This window comes from Harpia harpyja, chromosome 7 (genome assembly GCF_026419915.1).
Source record: "Harpia harpyja isolate bHarHar1 chromosome 7, bHarHar1 primary haplotype, whole genome shotgun sequence".
In the NCBI taxonomy this organism is placed as follows: domain Eukaryota; kingdom Metazoa; phylum Chordata; class Aves; order Accipitriformes; family Accipitridae; genus Harpia; species Harpia harpyja.
Genome location: NC_068946.1, coordinates 46,222,471 through 46,240,918, shown reverse-complemented (window position 1 = coordinate 46,240,918; position 18,448 = coordinate 46,222,471). Strand labels below are relative to the sequence as shown.

Sequence of the window (18,448 nt, the reverse complement as noted above, 5' to 3'; positions counted from 1 at the left end):
GGCTGCAGTTGCACGAGCAGCCCTAAGTATTGTCCTGCTTGGATACTTCTCTCCAGTGTTAATTCCTGGAGAATAACTAAAGGTTCCCGGCTGCACTCCTGGTGCTGTTTGTGTTGCTTTTTGCACAACCAGAGTGTCCTTTCTAACAGGTGGCAGCAGAAATGAGCTGGCAGAGGTGTCACCTGGAGCCGTGGTCCAGGTACTGGGAGAGCAGGAGAGCATCTCCCCACGGGTGCCCTGCTGCTGGGTAGACTGACCCAGGAGAGTGCCTGGAGCCCGACGGCTTTTCACTGACTTCAGGTCAAACCACATCCGAGAGAAACTTTTCTCCAAGGCTGCCCTAAACGTGCTGCTCTGAAAGGCTGGGCATTGTTTTTGGTTTCGTGGGGGATTCTGATTTTTATTTTGTCATGCTGGTGATGATTTAAATAGTCCCAGTCCTCCTTTCTGGGAGTTCATCTGTTTACACGACATGTTCCAAGAAATTCATGTTCGTATCCATCCAACATGCTGTCTTCTTGGCTGGACCCCACTGCTGGATGCTGGAATGCAAATCTTGCATTTTTCAAATAGCATTGGGACCTCGTAGTGAGAAAATGCAGCAGAGAGCCTCTGTCTATGTCCCGGGGCCCTGCATCCGAGGCTGTCCTCAGGGGCCCCGGAGCACCTCATGGGGTGCGAAAGCGAGATCTCTCTCTCCCTCCTTGATGTCTCCCCTGTCCTCTGCCATGCCGGAGCTTTAGCAAAAAGTGAGGTTTATTCAGCCCTGCACTAGTTTTTGGCTGCACAGCTGAAGGAGGGGCTGGTGTGGCTGGGAGCATCTTTGCATTATTTCATGTCATTTTAGCCCATCAGCCCTGGAGCAGAAGACGGTTGTCTCTATTGTTATAGTGTAGAAATAAGTAGGAATCGACTGTTGAAAATCCAGTAAGTTTTGGACATGTGACTTGCTCCCTTTGGCGCTTTTGGAAAAAAAAAAATAAAAAGGCATTTTAACAAATGGGCTTTTTGCAAACGGCTGCATTGTGCGGCCGGCTGTTCCCGAGTGCCGCCCCGCACAAGGCTGCATTGTGCACCACGTGTGGGGCTCGCAGCGAGGGCTGGAGCTCTGGGGACGGGCGCTGGGAGATTCCCTGCCATGGCAGCCCATCCTCTGGGAGCAAGCCGCTGCATGTGCCTCGCTGCCTGTGGGCACAGGCTCTCCCACCTCCCTTATTCTCCGGCAAAGCCGCCCAGTACAGTGCGCCCATGTCAAACCGCTCTGGCTGTGCTCTGCCTCAGGGACAGCTTGCTGTCTCTTTTTTTTCCCATGTGATGGTGTCTTGCCAACGCCTGCAGTGCAGAGGTGTGAGGTGGGGGGGACGTGCGGTGCTTGTGTGGGGATGTGCGGTGTCTCACCCCGGGGAAGAGGGTGCAGGTCCCTGGAGCCACCCAGCCTCAGTCTCCAGCTTCACATCTTGACTTGGCTCTCTGGGTTGGTGGGTTTGCTCTGCTTCCCTCGGTGCGACCTCCTTGCCCTCTTTTCTCTCTTTCGCAAAGATCCTTCGGGGCGATGCCTGTGAGAAAAATAATGACATCTCACCTTTTCCCCTTGAAGAGATGGCAACCAGCTGTCCAGGCAGCAAACCAAACATTTTGCCTTGCTTTCACGTGGCCCAAGACAGGGCTGGGAGCAAGTGCTGCTGCTGTGGCTGGGGTGAAACCCCAGGCTAAGCTTTCTGCTGCTGTGGTCTGTGAGCAAATTCAATTTTCAAATCCTCGCAGAATTTCTTTTTTGGTAGATCCCTTTGAAAGGCTCAAGGCTCAGTGCAGGCTGCTTTTGAGTATGGCCACCACAAATGACACCAGCTTCTCCTTGTCATCTCCTATTTGCTACAGATACCAGCATGTCAAAACAAAGCCCCTGCTGTGGGATTGATGTTTCTCCCTCCCCTTCCCCTTTGTCCGTTCTTCACCCCCCAGGAGTTTGGCAGCACGAAGTCCATCACGTCGCGGTGCGACTTCCTGCAGAACCTGATTGCAAACGGTTGTGCCGGAGCCATCGAAAACCCCAGCAGCAGCATCAGCGTGGTGCAGAACGTCCCTCTGAGCAGCAAGGGCTCCGGCCAGATCCACCTGGACGTCACGCAGATCACGCCTCAGAAGGTCGCCTTGAATCTTCGTCCTGGTGAGTCCCCAGCGGCTGTGAGCCGTATGCTGGGGAGGGTTGTGGGTGAGAAAGGGTGCCTGGGATGTGCCGAGAGCGTGTTATAGCTCGTGACCTTGTAGCCCCCCAAAGCAGGTGGCTGCCGGCCCCTTCCACAGCCCGTGAGCTTCGGTGGTGCATCACAAACAGGTTTGGGGCTGAGGCGTATGTCCCTGCTGTTACGCAAAGTCAATCAAAGCCCACCCACGACTGTTATCAGTACTAGTCTTAACCCTTGCATGTGTTTAAAAGGAACCTGCTCAGCTTAAAAACGTAATCACTGGATGGAAGGAGTTAAAATAACTTTGGATCCTCCACCAAGCTGACAGTACTTGACTCTAAACTGAGACAGCTCCTTCTATGATTTGGAAACAAAACCGCCTATCTGTTTTCTGTCGGTATGCAAAAGAGCCATGGGATCAAGGCAGAAGATGGAGATTTGAACTTGTGACTCAGGCCTTGGACTGTAGCCAGGTCCCTGTTTCATTCCCCTGAGCCATCACTTTTCTTCAATCTCTTCCTTTTAATTAAAAATTAGAAGGGAATGGCTGGACTGAGCCATGCGAGCATGCTTGTTATCAAAAGTTTTTGCATGGTGGGGGCAGGCTTTAATGTGGGTTCAGAATTCTTGCAAAAATCTGGCAGCCAATATTTCTGAAGGGGGAAAAAAAAAGCTCTTTATTGCAAAGTTAAGAAGCAAATATAAAAGCTCGATTCATTATAAGCAATTGGTGTGGGTTTCTAAGGCTTACAGTTTTGTGACAGCTCTCATGAGCATACAGAAAAATGAAATATGATGTTTCGCCCAAGAAAAACAGGATTTTGAGCTGGTGCTCACGCTACCAGTGCTCTCCCAGAGCCTACCAGTTGCTGCAGGATTTTTTGGTTTAATTCTATGGGTTGGATAGTCGTCACATCTCTTCATTAACTCTTCCTCAGCAGTATGACTGCTGCCATCAGTCAGACCCTCCAATGTAAAGAAATTTTGCTTCAAAGCCTTAAAAGCAGATACCTGAGGGTAGTCACCACTGGTTGTATGGCTAGATGCATGGCTTCTGCAACTGAATGTTACTGATGAAACAGGTTTGCTCCCGTAAAAAAAAGGGAGTCGTTATTACTCCTGTTTCTTGAGGCAATTCCTGGCAGAAAGGGCTGGCTCAGCTTCCACATCTCCCCTCCTGCAGACCCTCCTTCACATGCCGTGCCCGGTGCTCAGCACATTCCCCATTCCCAATCCCCAGCAGTTCTGCCCAGCCGGAGGCGCGGACGCCCACCTCTCTGGTCCGCGGCAGGGCGCGGGGGTCCATCTCCCTGCGGCTTCCAGGGGGCCGTGCTGTCGGATGCTTTGGGCTGCGCAGGGCTGGTGTGCTGTTCCTGCCAGCCCTCGCAGGGGACCACGCTCGTGGCCATCTTCAGTTCTCCTGGGATGGCAGAGAAGCCCTCCGGGTCTGGGCTGAGCTGCAGGAATCGCCCCGAGGGCCCCTGCAGCCATTCCCATTCCCACGCTGAGCCTGCTAGCTCCCCTCCCTGTGCTCCTCTTGCAGAGCATCAGAGTCCTTGCAGGAGGAGGGACATACCTAGACGTTTGTAATAGTATCTCCCATTTTTGCGCTTTTTGATGTTGGACAGCACTCCATTTTAGGGCTGATGACTTCCTAAACCCTTGTATTAGCATCCCCAGTTTAAATTATCCATTAATCCTTGAGCTTGGGAATGAGTTTCACGCTGTGAACCCAAGACAAAAAGGAGACAATGTTGATTTAATTTTGGGCATGAAGGGTGTACTATTTCAAAGATGAATTCACACGGCGGTCTGTGGCAATGGTGATCTTTTATTCTTAGACCGCTAAGCAGAAGCAGAAGGGAGCGAATTGTCAATTGTTCGCTGTTCCCACCCAGGCAGTTTGATCTAATCGTCCTGTGGCAGAAGTCACATCCCCAAATCTCTGTGCCCACAGCTAATTTCCAAAGGCCTTAAATCGATGTCCTTACAGGGTAGCTTTCAGATCGAGCATTTAGTTTTTATAATATTGCTTTTTAATCTTGGGTGCAGCTATAAAGCAGTGTGTCCTGGTTAAATGAAAAATATGAATAGTGTAAAAGGAATTTTAAAAGATGAATAGATGCAAGTTGAGTTGCCCATCAAGCCGTAAGTCTCACCAAGCAGAAAAAAGAGCTTTTCTTGGATACACGTCATTGTCGAGTTTGTGTTCTTAAATTGGCCGAAAGCAGTTTTTCCAGTTTCTGCATTGCCTCTGTGTGACAGTATCCAAGAAACATTTCTGAATTCAGTTTTGAGTTTAAAACTTTTCAGTAAAAGCCCTAAGGAGAGGATAGTGGTGGCGGTACATTGGGAAGGGGGGGGCTGGATTATTCCTAGAAGTGTGAATGTAATACTGTGCACAGAGAATAATAAATTCTTTTGGACTTACATCTACATACATTAGTGATGTTTTCTCTGAGATAATCGATTTGTGCAGTTAGGAATGAAAACAGAATCAGGACCAGGATTCTGTTATTTTTGGTGCTTCTGAAGGCTAAATTTGTAACTATTAAGAGAAGAAGGTTTGATCAGAGCATCTCAAATACCCTTTCTGGCACAGGAATTCCCATCTTAGGACCTGCTGAGGAAGAACAGTGTTTTGGAAACGGAAATGTTGGGAAATGCAGAACGACACATCCTCTTTTCCTGAAAGGCTTGGGTATTCCAGTGGGAAAAATATGTAGGAATGAAAAAAATAGACATGGGAACAAATTTTCCCAGAGTTAAACACATTCTCGCAGCACTGAATTAGAGTCAAGCTTGCAATCACGGTTTGCTACCGCACAGTCAATTCTAACAGGTTTTGCCCTATATAAATGATGTTCTTCTTTGTTCCCCCGCAAAATGTGTGCCAGGTACAGCGTTAGGCCCACCAGATTTGGTTGAGCCGCCTCGATAGCTTTGCTTACTGTAGGGCCAGTGCTGAGTTGCATCCTGCTGCATACCACATCTCAGCGCTGTGCCGGGAAAGTCCTGCTCCAGCTGGAAAAGAAAGCCGGGGAGAATAAGGAGGAATATTTATGGCAAGTTTCCTGCTTCCTACAGCTGATATCTGGGCAATACCTATGTGTACATGTTTGCGCATGGTGCCTCTTGCAGCCCTGCCTTTGCCAGGTGGGGTTGTAGCAGACTGCAGGGGGGAGCAATTACCTTTAAGAAAAGAAGCCCTGGCTTGGAAGCAACCCTTGATCTAAATGTGCAGGGAAATCATTAAATAGAGGGAAGGTCTTGGTTTAGGAGCTGTAGCTGACTCCTCTGATACCCCAGCACTGAGCTGGCTGAGATGCACAGAGAAGCGGGGGAGCAAAGAGCAGACGCGGATCTAAACCCTTCACAGCTTTGTTTGCAAAAGAGGCAGGCTCTGACCTTAATGCACGTCCCCCCCGGGTGCTGGGACCCCGGCTCCTTCGCCGAAGGGGTGGGTGCTGCTGGGCCGAAGCAGCTGCTGCAGAGGGCTGGGAGAGGGCGTCCGCTCGCTCCCCGCAGACGGGGACAGCTGTAGAAATCACTGCAAAGCGGATCCTGGAGCCAGGGAGGGTGTTTGGCCCTGCGTGGGGCTCAGCACAGCGTGACCCCAGGTGTCACGCAGGGCTCCTGCCTGCCGGGCTGCGAAGCCCCTCATGCCGTGTCTTGCCAGCGCAGCAGTTTTGGGATGCTGCTGCTGCGTGTTGTTGGGCTGGAAGTAAGTGGGAGCAGCTGTGCCGCTGCACACAATGAGGAGAACAATAAAATGGTTAGGGAAATGTTTTCACAATACTAAAAAATGTGTGTTTCATTTCTGGGGAAGAAGAGGGGAAGCTACGAGTGTTTTGCAGAACCTGCCGGTGTCCAAAGTTCAGCCTGAGCCATGAAGAGCTGGGAGAGGTGGGCAGGAGGGAGAGCTTGGTCTTGAGAGGATCCGAGTCCCTGGGTCTGAGACCCCACTGAGCTGGAAAATGGGCCAAGGAGGCAGCTGGGGACGTGGGATCTCCAAACCAGCCTGGGGTTTGAGGGTGCTGGAGTCTGGGGTTTCCCTTTAAACCCCTCTCTCAGCAAGGGTTTAAGCAAAGCGTAAGGCAAACATTTGCCACCTCCTCTCGGGCTCCACCGAGGTCCATCTGGTGTGAAGTTGAGTTCACTTTGAAGCCATTTCACCTTTTTTGAGGCGTGGGCAGTGCTGGCAGTGGCCTCCCCTCCTGGCACCCCTTCTAGAAGGCGTCTCTGGTGAAAGCAGTTTGGCAAAGGGGAAGGTTAGGGGAAAGGTTTTCCTCTGCTCTTCTTCGCATTTGCACAGCCTGTGACTCAGCCCTGTCAGCTCCTTCCCTTGTGTTCGTCACTTCAGGAAGCTTCGTCCCTGCCTCGGTGCTTCCCTGGGTGACCCTAACAACCTTCTTTTTCCACTTTACTTCCCTTTTGCCCGGCTTTCTCCAGAATCGTGGTGGCACAGCTCTTTTTCAGGGGAGAGGTCCTTTCCAAAGGTGTTTCTTCTGTGTCTGCTTCGGCTTGACTTCCCTGCACAGCTCAGAGGACATCTTGCATTTATCTCACGCTGGCTGTTTTTCTCCTGACCCTCTTCCTTCTCCTGCTCCACCTCCTCTATTTTACGCAGGACTTCTTGGACTGCTCCTGGTTTGCTCTGAGGACGTACCCAAGTAAGCATGTGCAGGGTCCCACTTTCAGTAGTCCATGGAACATCCATTTGAGGTTCACTCTGCTTGCTTTTCTTTCCAGTTTTCTAGGAAAACACCCCTGGACTGTACACAGCCCGGGGCAGCAGCATTTTTCATGTTTCCCGCCTTAGACATTCTCTTAGCTGGGATGGAAGGACCCCTTCCTGTATCTCCAAAGTAAAATAGAGACAGGCACTCTATAGATCTGTCTTTTTCTTGCCAGCCAGTACATTACATAGCTTAAGAGGACCCAAAGTCATTACCTGCTTTCCTGTTAGTCTCGTAAGGGATGGATTTGGAAAAGCTTATTCTCCTCACCCTCTTCTTTTGCAAGTGATCTGCAGGGGAAAAAAAAAAGCATGTGGTCTGGATTTTATGTGCGCTAGGAGTTTCCCTTTCACCACTCTCAAGTCTTGTGTGTATGCAGGTGACCAGACCTCCTTCCGAGTTCAAGTTCGGCAAGTGGAGGACTATCCCGTGGACCTCTACTACCTGATGGATCTCTCCCTGTCCATGAACGACGACCTAGATAATATTCGCAATCTGGGGACCAAGCTGGCTGAAGAGATGCGAAAGCTCACGAGCAATTTCCGGCTGGGGTTTGGCTCTTTCGTGGACAAGAACATTTCTCCTTTCTCCTACACGGCACCAAGATACCAAAACAATCCCTGCATTGGGTAAGTGGTAGGTGTACCCTGAAGGGACAAGCCCCGTGTTTGCACAGAGCCTAGCTGCAGTCTTCTCTTCCCATTCTTGCTTTAAATAATGAACCACACTTAAGCCCTGGCTTTTGGGAATGCTGATTAGCCATGGCTGTCACTGTGATGCTCCAGAGAAGTTCAAAATAGGACAACTTCCAATTTTGCAGGGGCTTTTGGGAGATCTCTGCATCTGGAGATGGGAAACTGTTGTATCAGGAGCCTGAAGCTATTTTTAAGTACCTGAAGAGGATGCAGGCATGGCAGACTTTTTTTGCATGCTTTAAGAAAAAAGGAGCAAGAGCCAGAAATTCCTGATTTCTGATCCTAGCTCTGAGTCATAGTTTGGCCTTGAGTAAATCAATTAAGCTCTTTGTCTCCATTTTACAGATAAGGAGACCAAGGCAATGTAAGTCCTTCCCAACAGAAGTGTTTGGGGGAAGTGAGATTTGTGATGGCCTGTAGTACTGATTAATGAGTTCTTGTAAAGTGTTTTGAAGATGTCGGGCAGGTTTTTTCATCTTTATTGCTGTGGAAGCAAAACAAACTGGCAGTTGCAAAAGACACAGATGATGTGGTTTGCTTTGCGGTGATATCAGAGCCTTCCTCCTTTTTGTTTTTTTGCTTGTTAGTGTCTTTGCTAGAGTCTTTTTGTTTGCCTTTTAACTGCTGGAGTTGGGATCAAGATCATTGAATTGAGGATTATGCCAGAGTGAAATTGGGTGTAGTGGAGGATGTCCAGGCTCAGATGGGTTTGGATGTTGGCACTAAAGGATGGATGCAGCAGCAAGTGCCCTCCTGGGAGAATGTCACCATTGACGCTTACCTTTGTGGTCCCCATCTTTTACCATATTCATTGTTGGAGTGCTTTCTGGTCATGTGAGGGCAGTAGGGTTAGCACTTTTATTTGAGCCATTCGTGAATACTTACATTGTAAGATCACCACATGAATGGATGCCAAGCTCTGCGAGCGTGCATCCTATAAGTTTTCCATATGAGAGGCAGATTAAAGAGAGCTGGCATCGGCTATGAGTTTCTTGGCCAACTTTTGGCGTTGACCAAGCATTTGGCATCTCATTGCACATTGACCAGACAAAATTATCTGTATTTCCTTTTCACCAGTTCTGTCCAGAGAGAAAAGTCAAATGGATTTTAACACTGAAAACTCCTGCTTTGGCCATAAAGCATAGCCAAAAGCGACCACACCGACTGAGCCGGGGAGGTGGCTCTGCCACCATGGCATCGTACGCTATGCTCTACATAGCTCTTTCCCCCAGAAATTTGGCTTGGCCTCAGAGGGATGCTCTCAGTCATCTCTGTTGTCCTCAGTTTCCATCACCTGCTCATGTTGCTTGTGGGCTGGGGACAGGATTTCGCTCCAGCTGGGGAAACCTTGGAAACTTTGTTTGGCTGTTGTGTGATTTAATTGAAGTGACATGGCTTCTGCTGAGTGAAATGGAGCGAAATGTGCAGGAGGGGAGGGATGGGAGAGGAGGAGAGTATGGAGCTGGACAACTCTGCAGCAAGGTCTGCCTGAAACTGCTGATGCCCTTTCATCAAGGGCATCCAGAGCTATCACCTCAGCTTTTCCCACCACGATCAGGCTATATCTGCATGTCCTTTTGATTTTACCCAGGTGGTTGCTTTTCTGTTTGTGGGTTACATTAAGCCAGCCTGGTCTTGGGAAACCATTTAGGAAGGATTGCCCAAGGCAGCTCGCCTGGTGGGCGCTCCCTTCCAGTTTCCATCTGTCTCCTCTTCATCCAAACCAGGGGTGCTGGCTCCCTGTTGTTCTCCGGCAGCGTCGCCTTCCCCTGCCTGCTCTGCGAGCCGGCTGTCGCTGCTGCCAAGCGGCTCGCTGATGTGGCAGTGAGGTCGTTGTCAGGTGTGGTTTTGTTTGCAGCTATTTCTAGTGTCAAAGCAGACTTTGTCCAGTAGCCTGCTCTCATCTAAGAAAAGCTTCAAGTAAACATGAGCTGTGGTGGGTGTTTTTTGCCCCCGGTCCAGGCTCTCTCCTCCTCCTCCTCCTTTCGGTGATGGCTGTCCTGCAGGTCTGGGTGGCGTGCAGCCCTGCTTTCCTGCGGGGTCTGGCTGGGATCGCTTGTGCCTCCTCCACCTCACCCCAGCTCGCTGCTCACCCCTGCTCCTGGCTTAGCATCCCAGCTGGGACCTGCCGGGGAGCCAGGATGTGGCCTCTCACAGCCACAGTGTCATTCAAGAGAGATAGTATGAAGGAAACAAACAGTAAATTTGAAAAGATAAGGAAGGCAGAAGGTTTGACTGAACACCTAATTGCCCATCTATCTCTGATATGACTTGTGGAGGTTACAACCTGAGATAACCCACCCGCACTGCTGTGTGCCCTTGTGTAGTCACTCAGATACCCAGATGCACCCAGATGTATCACATGGGTTAAGGGCTGCTTGCTGAGACCCTGCAGTGCAGAGGTTTCAGACATCACAAACTCCTTGTCTTGGCCCTAGGTGCGAGCAGGATGCAAGTCTGAACACGGCACTGATCACAAGGGATGGCTCTAATTGCCAGCCAGGCCCAGGGCAGTGGGACCTGCCCCGTGGTTAGGTGTGTGCATGGCTGTGCGAGTGGAAGTCCTGGCTCTGGGGTTGCTTGTGAGGGATTTGCGTTCCCAGCCATAGTAAATCTTAAATGTTCCTTTGTGTAAAAAGCCTCTTACCACTTACCCATAGTGGGTCATGTGTCAGCAGAAGCCTTTAATTGTTCGCTGGGTTTTATCTTTGAAGATAGGAGTGAATTAGTGCCAGCCCAACTCCTTTTTAAGCACATTTTCTTCTTAACCCTTCTCATCCCTCTCCCCTGCACACACTCTGATTTCCCACGCCACAGGAGCTACTCTGCTGAGCTCTCCTGGCTGCGCGGGGAGCACCAAAGCTGCCTCCTGATAGTTTGGTATGGAAGAAGAAGTTTTCCTGGTAGCCTGCCGAGGTGTTTCTCTGCCTTAGGGTGCCACTCCTAGCTTTCTGCTCCGGCAGCCCTCTGGAAAGCGGAGATGGTGTTTGCTCACCAGCTTGCAGGTATAGTGGGAGGATGCAAAAGTTGGTGTTAGTTATCACCACATCTCCTGTTGGGCAATTGCCAGGTGCCCGGTGACGTGCAGTGGGTGCGGGGTGGCACATACTGCCAAGAAAAGTGGATGACAGAGTGAAAATGCATATTGAAAAATAGGGGAAAAGTAGCTCTCGGCGGTGACACTTCTGTGCGATGCCCTTTGACACCAGCCCACCAGTTCTGCAGGCATGGGGCACAGCTCACACCACCCTCCTGGGCTGCTGGGGACGGTGGCTTTGCCAAAAAGCACCCTCTGCATCACTGTGAGTCACATCCTGCACTGTGGATTCCTGCTGTGAAAACCGCTTTATGGGTGCTGAAACTGCAGAGTTGCATGGCCCAGGGCAGGCTGGTGCTTGGTGTCTTTGCTCACACCTTACATGGAGAGAGATGTTCAGTCCTGGTGAGATCTCTGGAAACTTCAGCTGCTCAAAACCCCAGGGGGGGAACAAAAAAAAATGGGCTCTACTGTAGGGTTTTGTAGATAAATACCTGGAAATCGAAGTGTCCAAAACATGAAGCCTTGTGGAAGTATTTTATCCCTCTGAACAGAAGTTTGGAGACCAACCTGGTAGAGCTGGGAGCTTCTGCAGCTCTTGGCTGCTGGTGTGGTTCCTCCCAGCTGACCACTCCTCTGTTCCTCCTGCAGTTACAAGCTGTTCCCCAGCTGCGTCCCATCCTTTGGCTTCCGCCACCTCTTGTCCCTAACGGATAAAGTTGACCGTTTCAACGAAGAAGTTCAGAAACAGAAGGTTTCCCGCAACCGAGATGCTCCAGAGGGTGGTTTTGATGCAATTTTGCAGGCTGCCGTCTGCAAGGTGAGTTGCTCTGATTTCTGGGGTTTTAAAGCAAAGCAAAAGAGGAGGAGGTTTCTTCTGCTCTGTTCTAGGACCGGGGTAAAGCTTCAGTATGCCATTTTTTGGAAGTAACTACTAAATTTTTCTTGCAGAAACCATGAAAAATGCCTTGAAAAGTAGAGGCTATTGTTTTCATGTGGTTTTGTACATGAACAGGCAAAGAAAAAAAGGTTAATATTTTTTCTAGTTTAAGGGGGTAAAACCGAAGCTTTTGCAAATTCAAATTTACGGCTGCGATTTCATCACATGGCTAGACTTGTAGGTGCTGATCCCTGAGCACCTGGGACAAAATCCTTTAAGATTCATGCACACTTGTGTGCAGCAGCACCGTGCATCGGCTCAGTGCTTGTGTGCCAAACACATCTTGCAGCGGTTGACTCATGTTGAGGGTTGGAGCTGGTTCCTACTGCTCGTACCTGCCCCCTTTGTGTGTGGGGCTGGATGAGCCCACCCCCAGGCCCTGATAGCCTGCTCTCCCTCTTTGTCAACAAAACTGGAGCTGTTAGCAGTAATTAAAGACAGAGTTCATTAGCTTGGTGCCATGTTAGCCATGTCCTTAGGGTTTTTGGAGGTGTTTGCTTGAAGATCTTTCTGGAACAAGTGGGTGGGTTGCTCTGTATCCCTTTGTGCATCAGGGGTGGAAGTGTTTGCTCCCCTCCACTGTGTGGCTGAGCTTCCCTGCTCGCCAGGGACAGCTCTGGTTGCTTTTTCCCCTCTTGACATACAGTTTGGGTTTTGCTTGCTCCAGCCTTGCGTAGTCCTTTGGATTGGGCATGTTTTCTTCTGAGTCTGGATTTTGGGAGCTGGGAGATAGGCATCGTCTGCAGGAGTGGTGGGACACAGGCTTGTGGGAAACCAGAGCTTCCCTCGCCTGGGTTGGCTTCATTTACGCTTCATGCTCTTGGCAGGACTGAACCTGCCCCATTGGATCTGATGCCACCCAACAGCCATCTTCCCTCTCCCAGCCTGGCACAGGTATTGTTGTTGGCACAGCTACAGTGCTGCTCCCAATACTCATCTGGGCATAAAGTGCTTCTCAGTTTTGGAGTGGTGGCTCTCATGGTTAGAGCAGAGACATCTCAGGATGGTCACTCAGTTGTGCCACCCACTGTGTGGTTTTTTGCAGTTCCTTCCAGCACGTTATTGCAAAAATGGGACAACGTTTCCCTATGATGCAGAAATATTGTGGTGTGTATCACAAGGGCTCATTTTGGAGGTGTTGGTGGAAGGCAGGAGACCTGCAAGATATTTCCTCCACATTTGTGCTAGTCTCAAACTGTTGGTAGGGACCAAAATCTTTGACTGTCACTCCTGAGTGCACAGCCTGGTCCCTTCTAAATTCAGAAGATGAATTTAGATGCTGGTACCATCTAAATTCAGGACTGAGCATCCTCTAGGAAGGGTGAGCAGAGGTGAGCATGTGCGCTTGCGTGGCTCTTGGCATGATGTGGCAGGTCATGACAGAAGAATTTCTGCAGCCGCGGCGGTTAATTAAATGCCAGAGCTCAGGTGTGGGAAAGGGAGTCCACGGGACCGGTGTGTGAGGCAGGAGAACCGGCTGCACCGTAACTCGCGCTGCCTCGGCAGCCCCTTGCTGTGGGTGGAGCAGCTGCCTGCTGATCGCAGGTATGAGCAGCAAAGGCTCCATCTGTCCAGAGTTACAACAGCCAAAATTCCAGACCATTCCGGCTGGTTGACCTCCTAAGCCCCGTAGCCAAAACGGGAGCTTAGTGATTAATTACCGTCGTGGCGGCCGAGCGATGGGCCAGACCGGTCGGCGGCCGTGGGTTGTGGTGGGGGTCAGCACCATTGAGGTGGGTGAAGGTGGCAGACAGCTGGGGTAGGAGTGAAGCGCTGCTGCCTGATGAGGATGCTCTTTGCTGCAACAAATGGTGCTTTGCAGCCAGCAGTGATTGATGAAGTATCGTGGGGACTAAACCCTGCAGAGACAGTAGTTTCTAGTAACTCAGAAACTATATTCCTCCACTGCAGAGAGAGCAGCATACAGATACCTTGGTGACTTCTGGCGTGGGTTTCTTCATCACTACTGTGGTACCCCATTGCATCTCGTTGGCGCGCTCCAGCTTTTTCCAGCTTTCACCCTCTGCCCTATTCAAAACCCAAGATTTAGAGCAGTTATGACCTTAGAAAGTCCTCTGCCGTCAGGGCGATGTAGCATGTTGACCATGAAGTACTTTGTGCTCAGCAGCAGAGCTTGTGGCATCGGGGGGATGTCCTGGGGAGAGCGGGTCATGGCAGGGCAGAGCCTCTCTGTTTCCAAGCCACGGTGTCCAAGTGTGGTCTTCTCCACCTCTTCAAGCACTGAGGTGTCAGAAACAATACCTACTCTGTTGACTAGGTATTTTTATACTGTAATTCATATCAAACATTTCTTCTGCATGAGCTGTCTAAGAGCTCTGTAACGCTCAAGTCATTTTTTGGCCTGGTTTTCAAGCCAAGGAAGGGGGAAAGTTTGTACAGCTAATACAGACTAACAAGCAGGCCCAGGGTTTGGCTCCTTTCTGAAAGATGAAGATATAGTAAATGTTATTCTGGAGGCAATGAAAGAGCCAGAGACAATAAGCCTTTATCCTGATGCTAAAATGGTAAGCCAGGAATATTAATCAACTTTCTGTAATTACATTTTCCATTTGCAGTATTTTGGGTTTCTGCCATTCTTTAAGTGCAAGCGTCATATGGCTTGGTGGTACGTGTAAGTTTCAGATCTTAATATACTAAGATGCAGCAAGGAGATAATGCTGGATTAGAAAATGAAGCATCTTTTGAAATAGTCTCATTTGGTGCTTGCTAGACACTGGTACATGGAGATGGCCAAGACATCTGGGAGACACTGAGGTGCCTTTCAGAGCTATGCCAGACGAAGGAGGTTTTGGCTTTTAATCTCTAAGGCATACTTGTCTTGCACCTGTATCTGTTTCTTGCTTCCAAAAAGGTCTGCACCTGAGAAACTGGTCGGGGTTTAGACATATTGATGAATCCAGGGGGTCTCCTGGCAATTAATGTCTTGGCAATTGAACCATTTTTATTCAGTGCCCAAAGCATAAATTTAGATATTTATTTCAGGCTTGGAAATACTGATGCAGGGTTTTGCAGCCTTTTCAATAGGATTTGGAGGGCTGTGCTGTGCTGAGACAGTTGTGGCACTTTTGCCAGTCACTGTTGGCTGTAAGGCATGAGAAGCTGGTCTCCTGGGGTACAGGAGGCAACTGCAGCTGGTCGTAGGAGTAGGGGCAGGATCCGTAGCGTGCCCAGCCTTGTGGAGACACGTCTTCCCACTTCACTCTGCTTTGGGTCAGGTCCCACCCCTGCTTTCAAAATCCTTTATATCCCATGAGGATCAAAAACCAGATGAGGGGGCAGATGTCAGTGCAGGTTTTTTTGTTCAACAATCCCAGTCCAGTAAAAATAAACAAAAGTCTCTTTGGTTATTTGTTTTAAGCGGAGCAGAGTGCTGCTCTGGGTTTTGTGGTGGAAACTGCATGTTGAAGAGCTGTATTTTCCAGTGCCTGGAAGCTGCTGGTGGAGGCAGTGTGAGATGCAGCGGCTCCTCGGCATGCCAGCCTCTCCGGGTGCTTTTTCCATAGGTCTCCGGCTCTTTCAGTGTGGCATCAGCACTGGCTCAGCACCGCGTCTGAGACATCCTCGTCCAGGGCTCTGAGGCATCAAATGCTCTCAGTGCCCAGGTATTGGCACCGACACTGTGGGTGCTCGGTGCTTTTTGGAAGTGAGTTCCTGAACTGAGCAACCAAAGGAGTTTTGCTGTTGTTTATGTGGGAAAGTGTGTGTTGGAGGCACAGAGAATTTGTCCGCAAAGGGATGCTTAGCCCTTGATTTAAAGGTGGGCTTAGCAGGCAGGTGAACAGCAGCACTGCCCCTGAAGTGGATTTGTAACTGCTGCTTGAATGCAGCTCGTTCTCTTTGTGTGTAGCGGATTTCTAAGGAAATGAAACTCGGATTAATCCTTTTAATCTCTTTGGGAGTTTCTTGGCCTCAATCATTAAAAAAGAAAAAGAAATCAGCTTTGGATACTCAAAGAAAAGTGAACTGGATGGGCTTCTGTCTGGTGGCTGAGTAGACCAAGAACTGCTTCTTGCATTGTTAGAGCCATAATCACTTTTGGGTTGAGTTCTTAAGAAATTACATTTTGGCATGAAGATCTTGCCTTTTGTCGAGTGGGGTCACTTCAGTGGAATGAGTCCTGCTTCCCAGAGCAAAAAAGTCCTCATTGCATACTGAGCTGGACTGTAATGTGCTGGTACGTGGCAAAGGATGTGTGTTGCCAAAGACTTCTTCCTATGGCCTTATTTGCATTGTGTGGGTCTTTAAAATGCCATTAAAGAAATTATACCTTCTGCAATAGGGACGAAAAAGAAATCTACTCTGGAATAGTGTCTCTGAAGCAAGAGTTATATTTATTGGAAAGATCAGGAGGCTTTGGGCTATGACTCACATTTGCAGGCGAAAATTGCGCTGGCAGCCGCCATGATTCCGCATCTGTCTGCCTGCTCTGCCCTCTTGCCCTGTCCACACCAGCGCTTTCCATAGAAAGCGTCTTTGCAGCTGGGCTGCGGCAGCTCGTCGGCTAACATCTTACTGTAAAAAAAGGCAGAGTTCAGATTTTGCTAAATAAGCTGCGCGATAAGCTCTGGAGGAGTTGGATATATTCATCTGCACTGTGTTCCCACCAGTAAGCTTTTACCAGCTTTTCCCTCATCCCTTCCCAAGGGATTTGCGCTGTGTCGCTCCGAGCTGGGGGCTGGAGGGAGGGGGATGCTGGGTGTGCGTGGGGAGGGAAGGCGTGGGGCTGCGTCTTCGCTGGTGGACAGGGCAGGGTGGCCAGCCCCAGGGGAAGCTCTGGGAGATGGGGCTTTCTGGCTCCGGTCTTTGCCGCGGCAGGATCTCTCTGCCGCGGTTGGCAGGCGGGACCTCAGGCCGCCCGGCTTGGCAATGAGCTGGCAGTGGGAGCAGCCAGCGAGCGCAGGGGAGTGTGCTGCAGTGCGATGGTTTCCAAAAATTTCTTTTGGGCTTCGCTGTTTTCCTCCACTTCTGTTGCAACAAACAGCTTCAGTGTGCTGTTGTAGGCACAGATCTGCTTCTCGGGCCGATGCAAAGGCAGAAACCTGGGGAAGCTCCGTGGGAGGGAAAAATTTATCCACTAAATGTTATCCCTTTATTTGGAAAACAATCTATCCCTGCATCTCTCTCCATGCAAAGATGGTGATAATGTCTGGTCCTTGCACAGAGTGCCTGTGCATGCACATGGGTGCACCAAAGCCAGCACCCTCGGGCAGGGACCTCACTGTGTGTCACAGCTCAGAAACAGCTTTTACGAGCGGGTGGTAATGAAACTGCTGAGCGGGGATATTGCAGCCCTCGCTGTTGCCTTGCCCACTCCGCAGAGCCGAGGAAACAAGGTCAGATTAAATGTGTGTGGAGGAATTTGGCAGGTCTCCTTTGGCTATAAAAGCAGCTGAAATTCTTATTCTTGGATCTGTGTAGAGAAGGTCTGGTGGACAGTCCACATACCTCCTCATGCTTTTTTAAGTAAGTGCGTTGGAAGGAGATGTTGGGAAATACTAGATGGGCCCCTGATGTTTTGTTCTCTTGCCAGGGATGGGGGGACAGCAGCATGGTGCTCTTCTAATTAGTGCTAATGGGTCTGCTGCTGGACGGGCACATGGCTGGGACTGTGTGCAGGGTGAGGGGCAAAGCGTGGGCTTGGCAGGGGCAGACCGGCTTTCTCACGGGGTTTGTTTTCCTCCAGGAGAAGATCGGCTGGCGTAAGGAGGCGTCTCACCTGCTGGTCTTCACAACGGATGACGTGCCCCACATAGCCCTGGATGGGAAGCTGGGGGGGCTGGTGCAGCCCCACGATGGCCAGTGCCACCTGAATGAAGCCAACGAGTACAGCGCATCCAGCCAGCTGGTGAGGGGGCACATGGGGGCCCAGCCCTTGGAGACCTCAGGGTGTTGGTGGACCTCTCTGGAGACCAGCCACCCCCAACTCCAGCAGCCTTTGGCAAACGCACCCCCTGACCAGCACGGTTTCACCTGCTCCTGCAGTTTGCAAATAAAATTTGCGGTTCCGCTTGGGCATCCCCCCACAGTGAATGCTTCTGTGATGCTCAAAAATGAGTTAGGAGCTTAGCAAGTTCCTTCAGGGCTCATTGCGAGGGAGGGAAAAGTAACTTGATGTTCTGAAGAGGATCAGATTTTGCATGCAAAGTGTAGAGGAAACATAAAATATGTCATCCCTTTTCTAAAATGTCCAGTGGACTGTCAGCTTCTCCCTGGGGAGGCTGAGTCTACCTTGATGTGACTACACTAGCAAGCACAACAGGATGCTCCTCTTATTCACAGCCTTTGAGCACAACACTAACATAGGTCTTAGTAATAAATAGACAAACTGGCCCTTTTTTTAAATTTAAACTCAGTGGGGAGGAAACTTCTGGGGTGAACGGGCACTTGCCTGCCACCTCATTATCACATCCATCTGCAGAAGGGTGCTTTATTCAGCATATCACAAGCACTACTTATGATTTTTGTTCCTGCATGGATGTCACCTCGTAACAGGAGGTGTTTCTGCATGGAAGCTAGGATCCTCGGAGAAACTCCCTTTCCACCCACCTGTGCAATCCTAGCAAGCATATGTATACCAGAGTACAGCCCCTGTACTGACACGGGGTTATGCTGGGGAGCTGGTGTGCAGATGCTGCCTTGGTGTTCCCATGTTTAAGTCTTCGAGGTTCTCAATCAGCCCTCCAGTCTGCGAGTAAACGAGGTCTTTTTTCCCAAGGACAGCACTTCAGAAGCAGCCTGGGATTTTAAACTCAAGCTGATCTCTTGAAATTGAGCCCTCGTTCGTTATTTTGTTGCTTGTGGGTAGCTAGAGCAGTATCTTCTTGCCATCC

General features: G+C 50.0%; 1 protein-coding gene across 1 annotated transcript in view; it reads left to right on the top strand.

The window, feature by feature from the left end:
* The window catches only part of ITGB5 (integrin subunit beta 5), a 64,278-nt gene that overhangs the window by 10,401 nt on the left and 35,429 nt on the right, over positions 1-18,448 (top strand). Inside the window, exons 3-6 of the mRNA XM_052792486.1 lie at positions 1,963-2,167; positions 7,305-7,554; positions 11,309-11,477; positions 17,302-17,463. Coding sequence (XP_052648446.1) covers positions 1,963-2,167; positions 7,305-7,554; positions 11,309-11,477; positions 17,302-17,463 — 786 coding nt within the window. The remainder of the gene's footprint in view (positions 1-1,962; positions 2,168-7,304; positions 7,555-11,308; positions 11,478-17,301; positions 17,464-18,448) is intronic.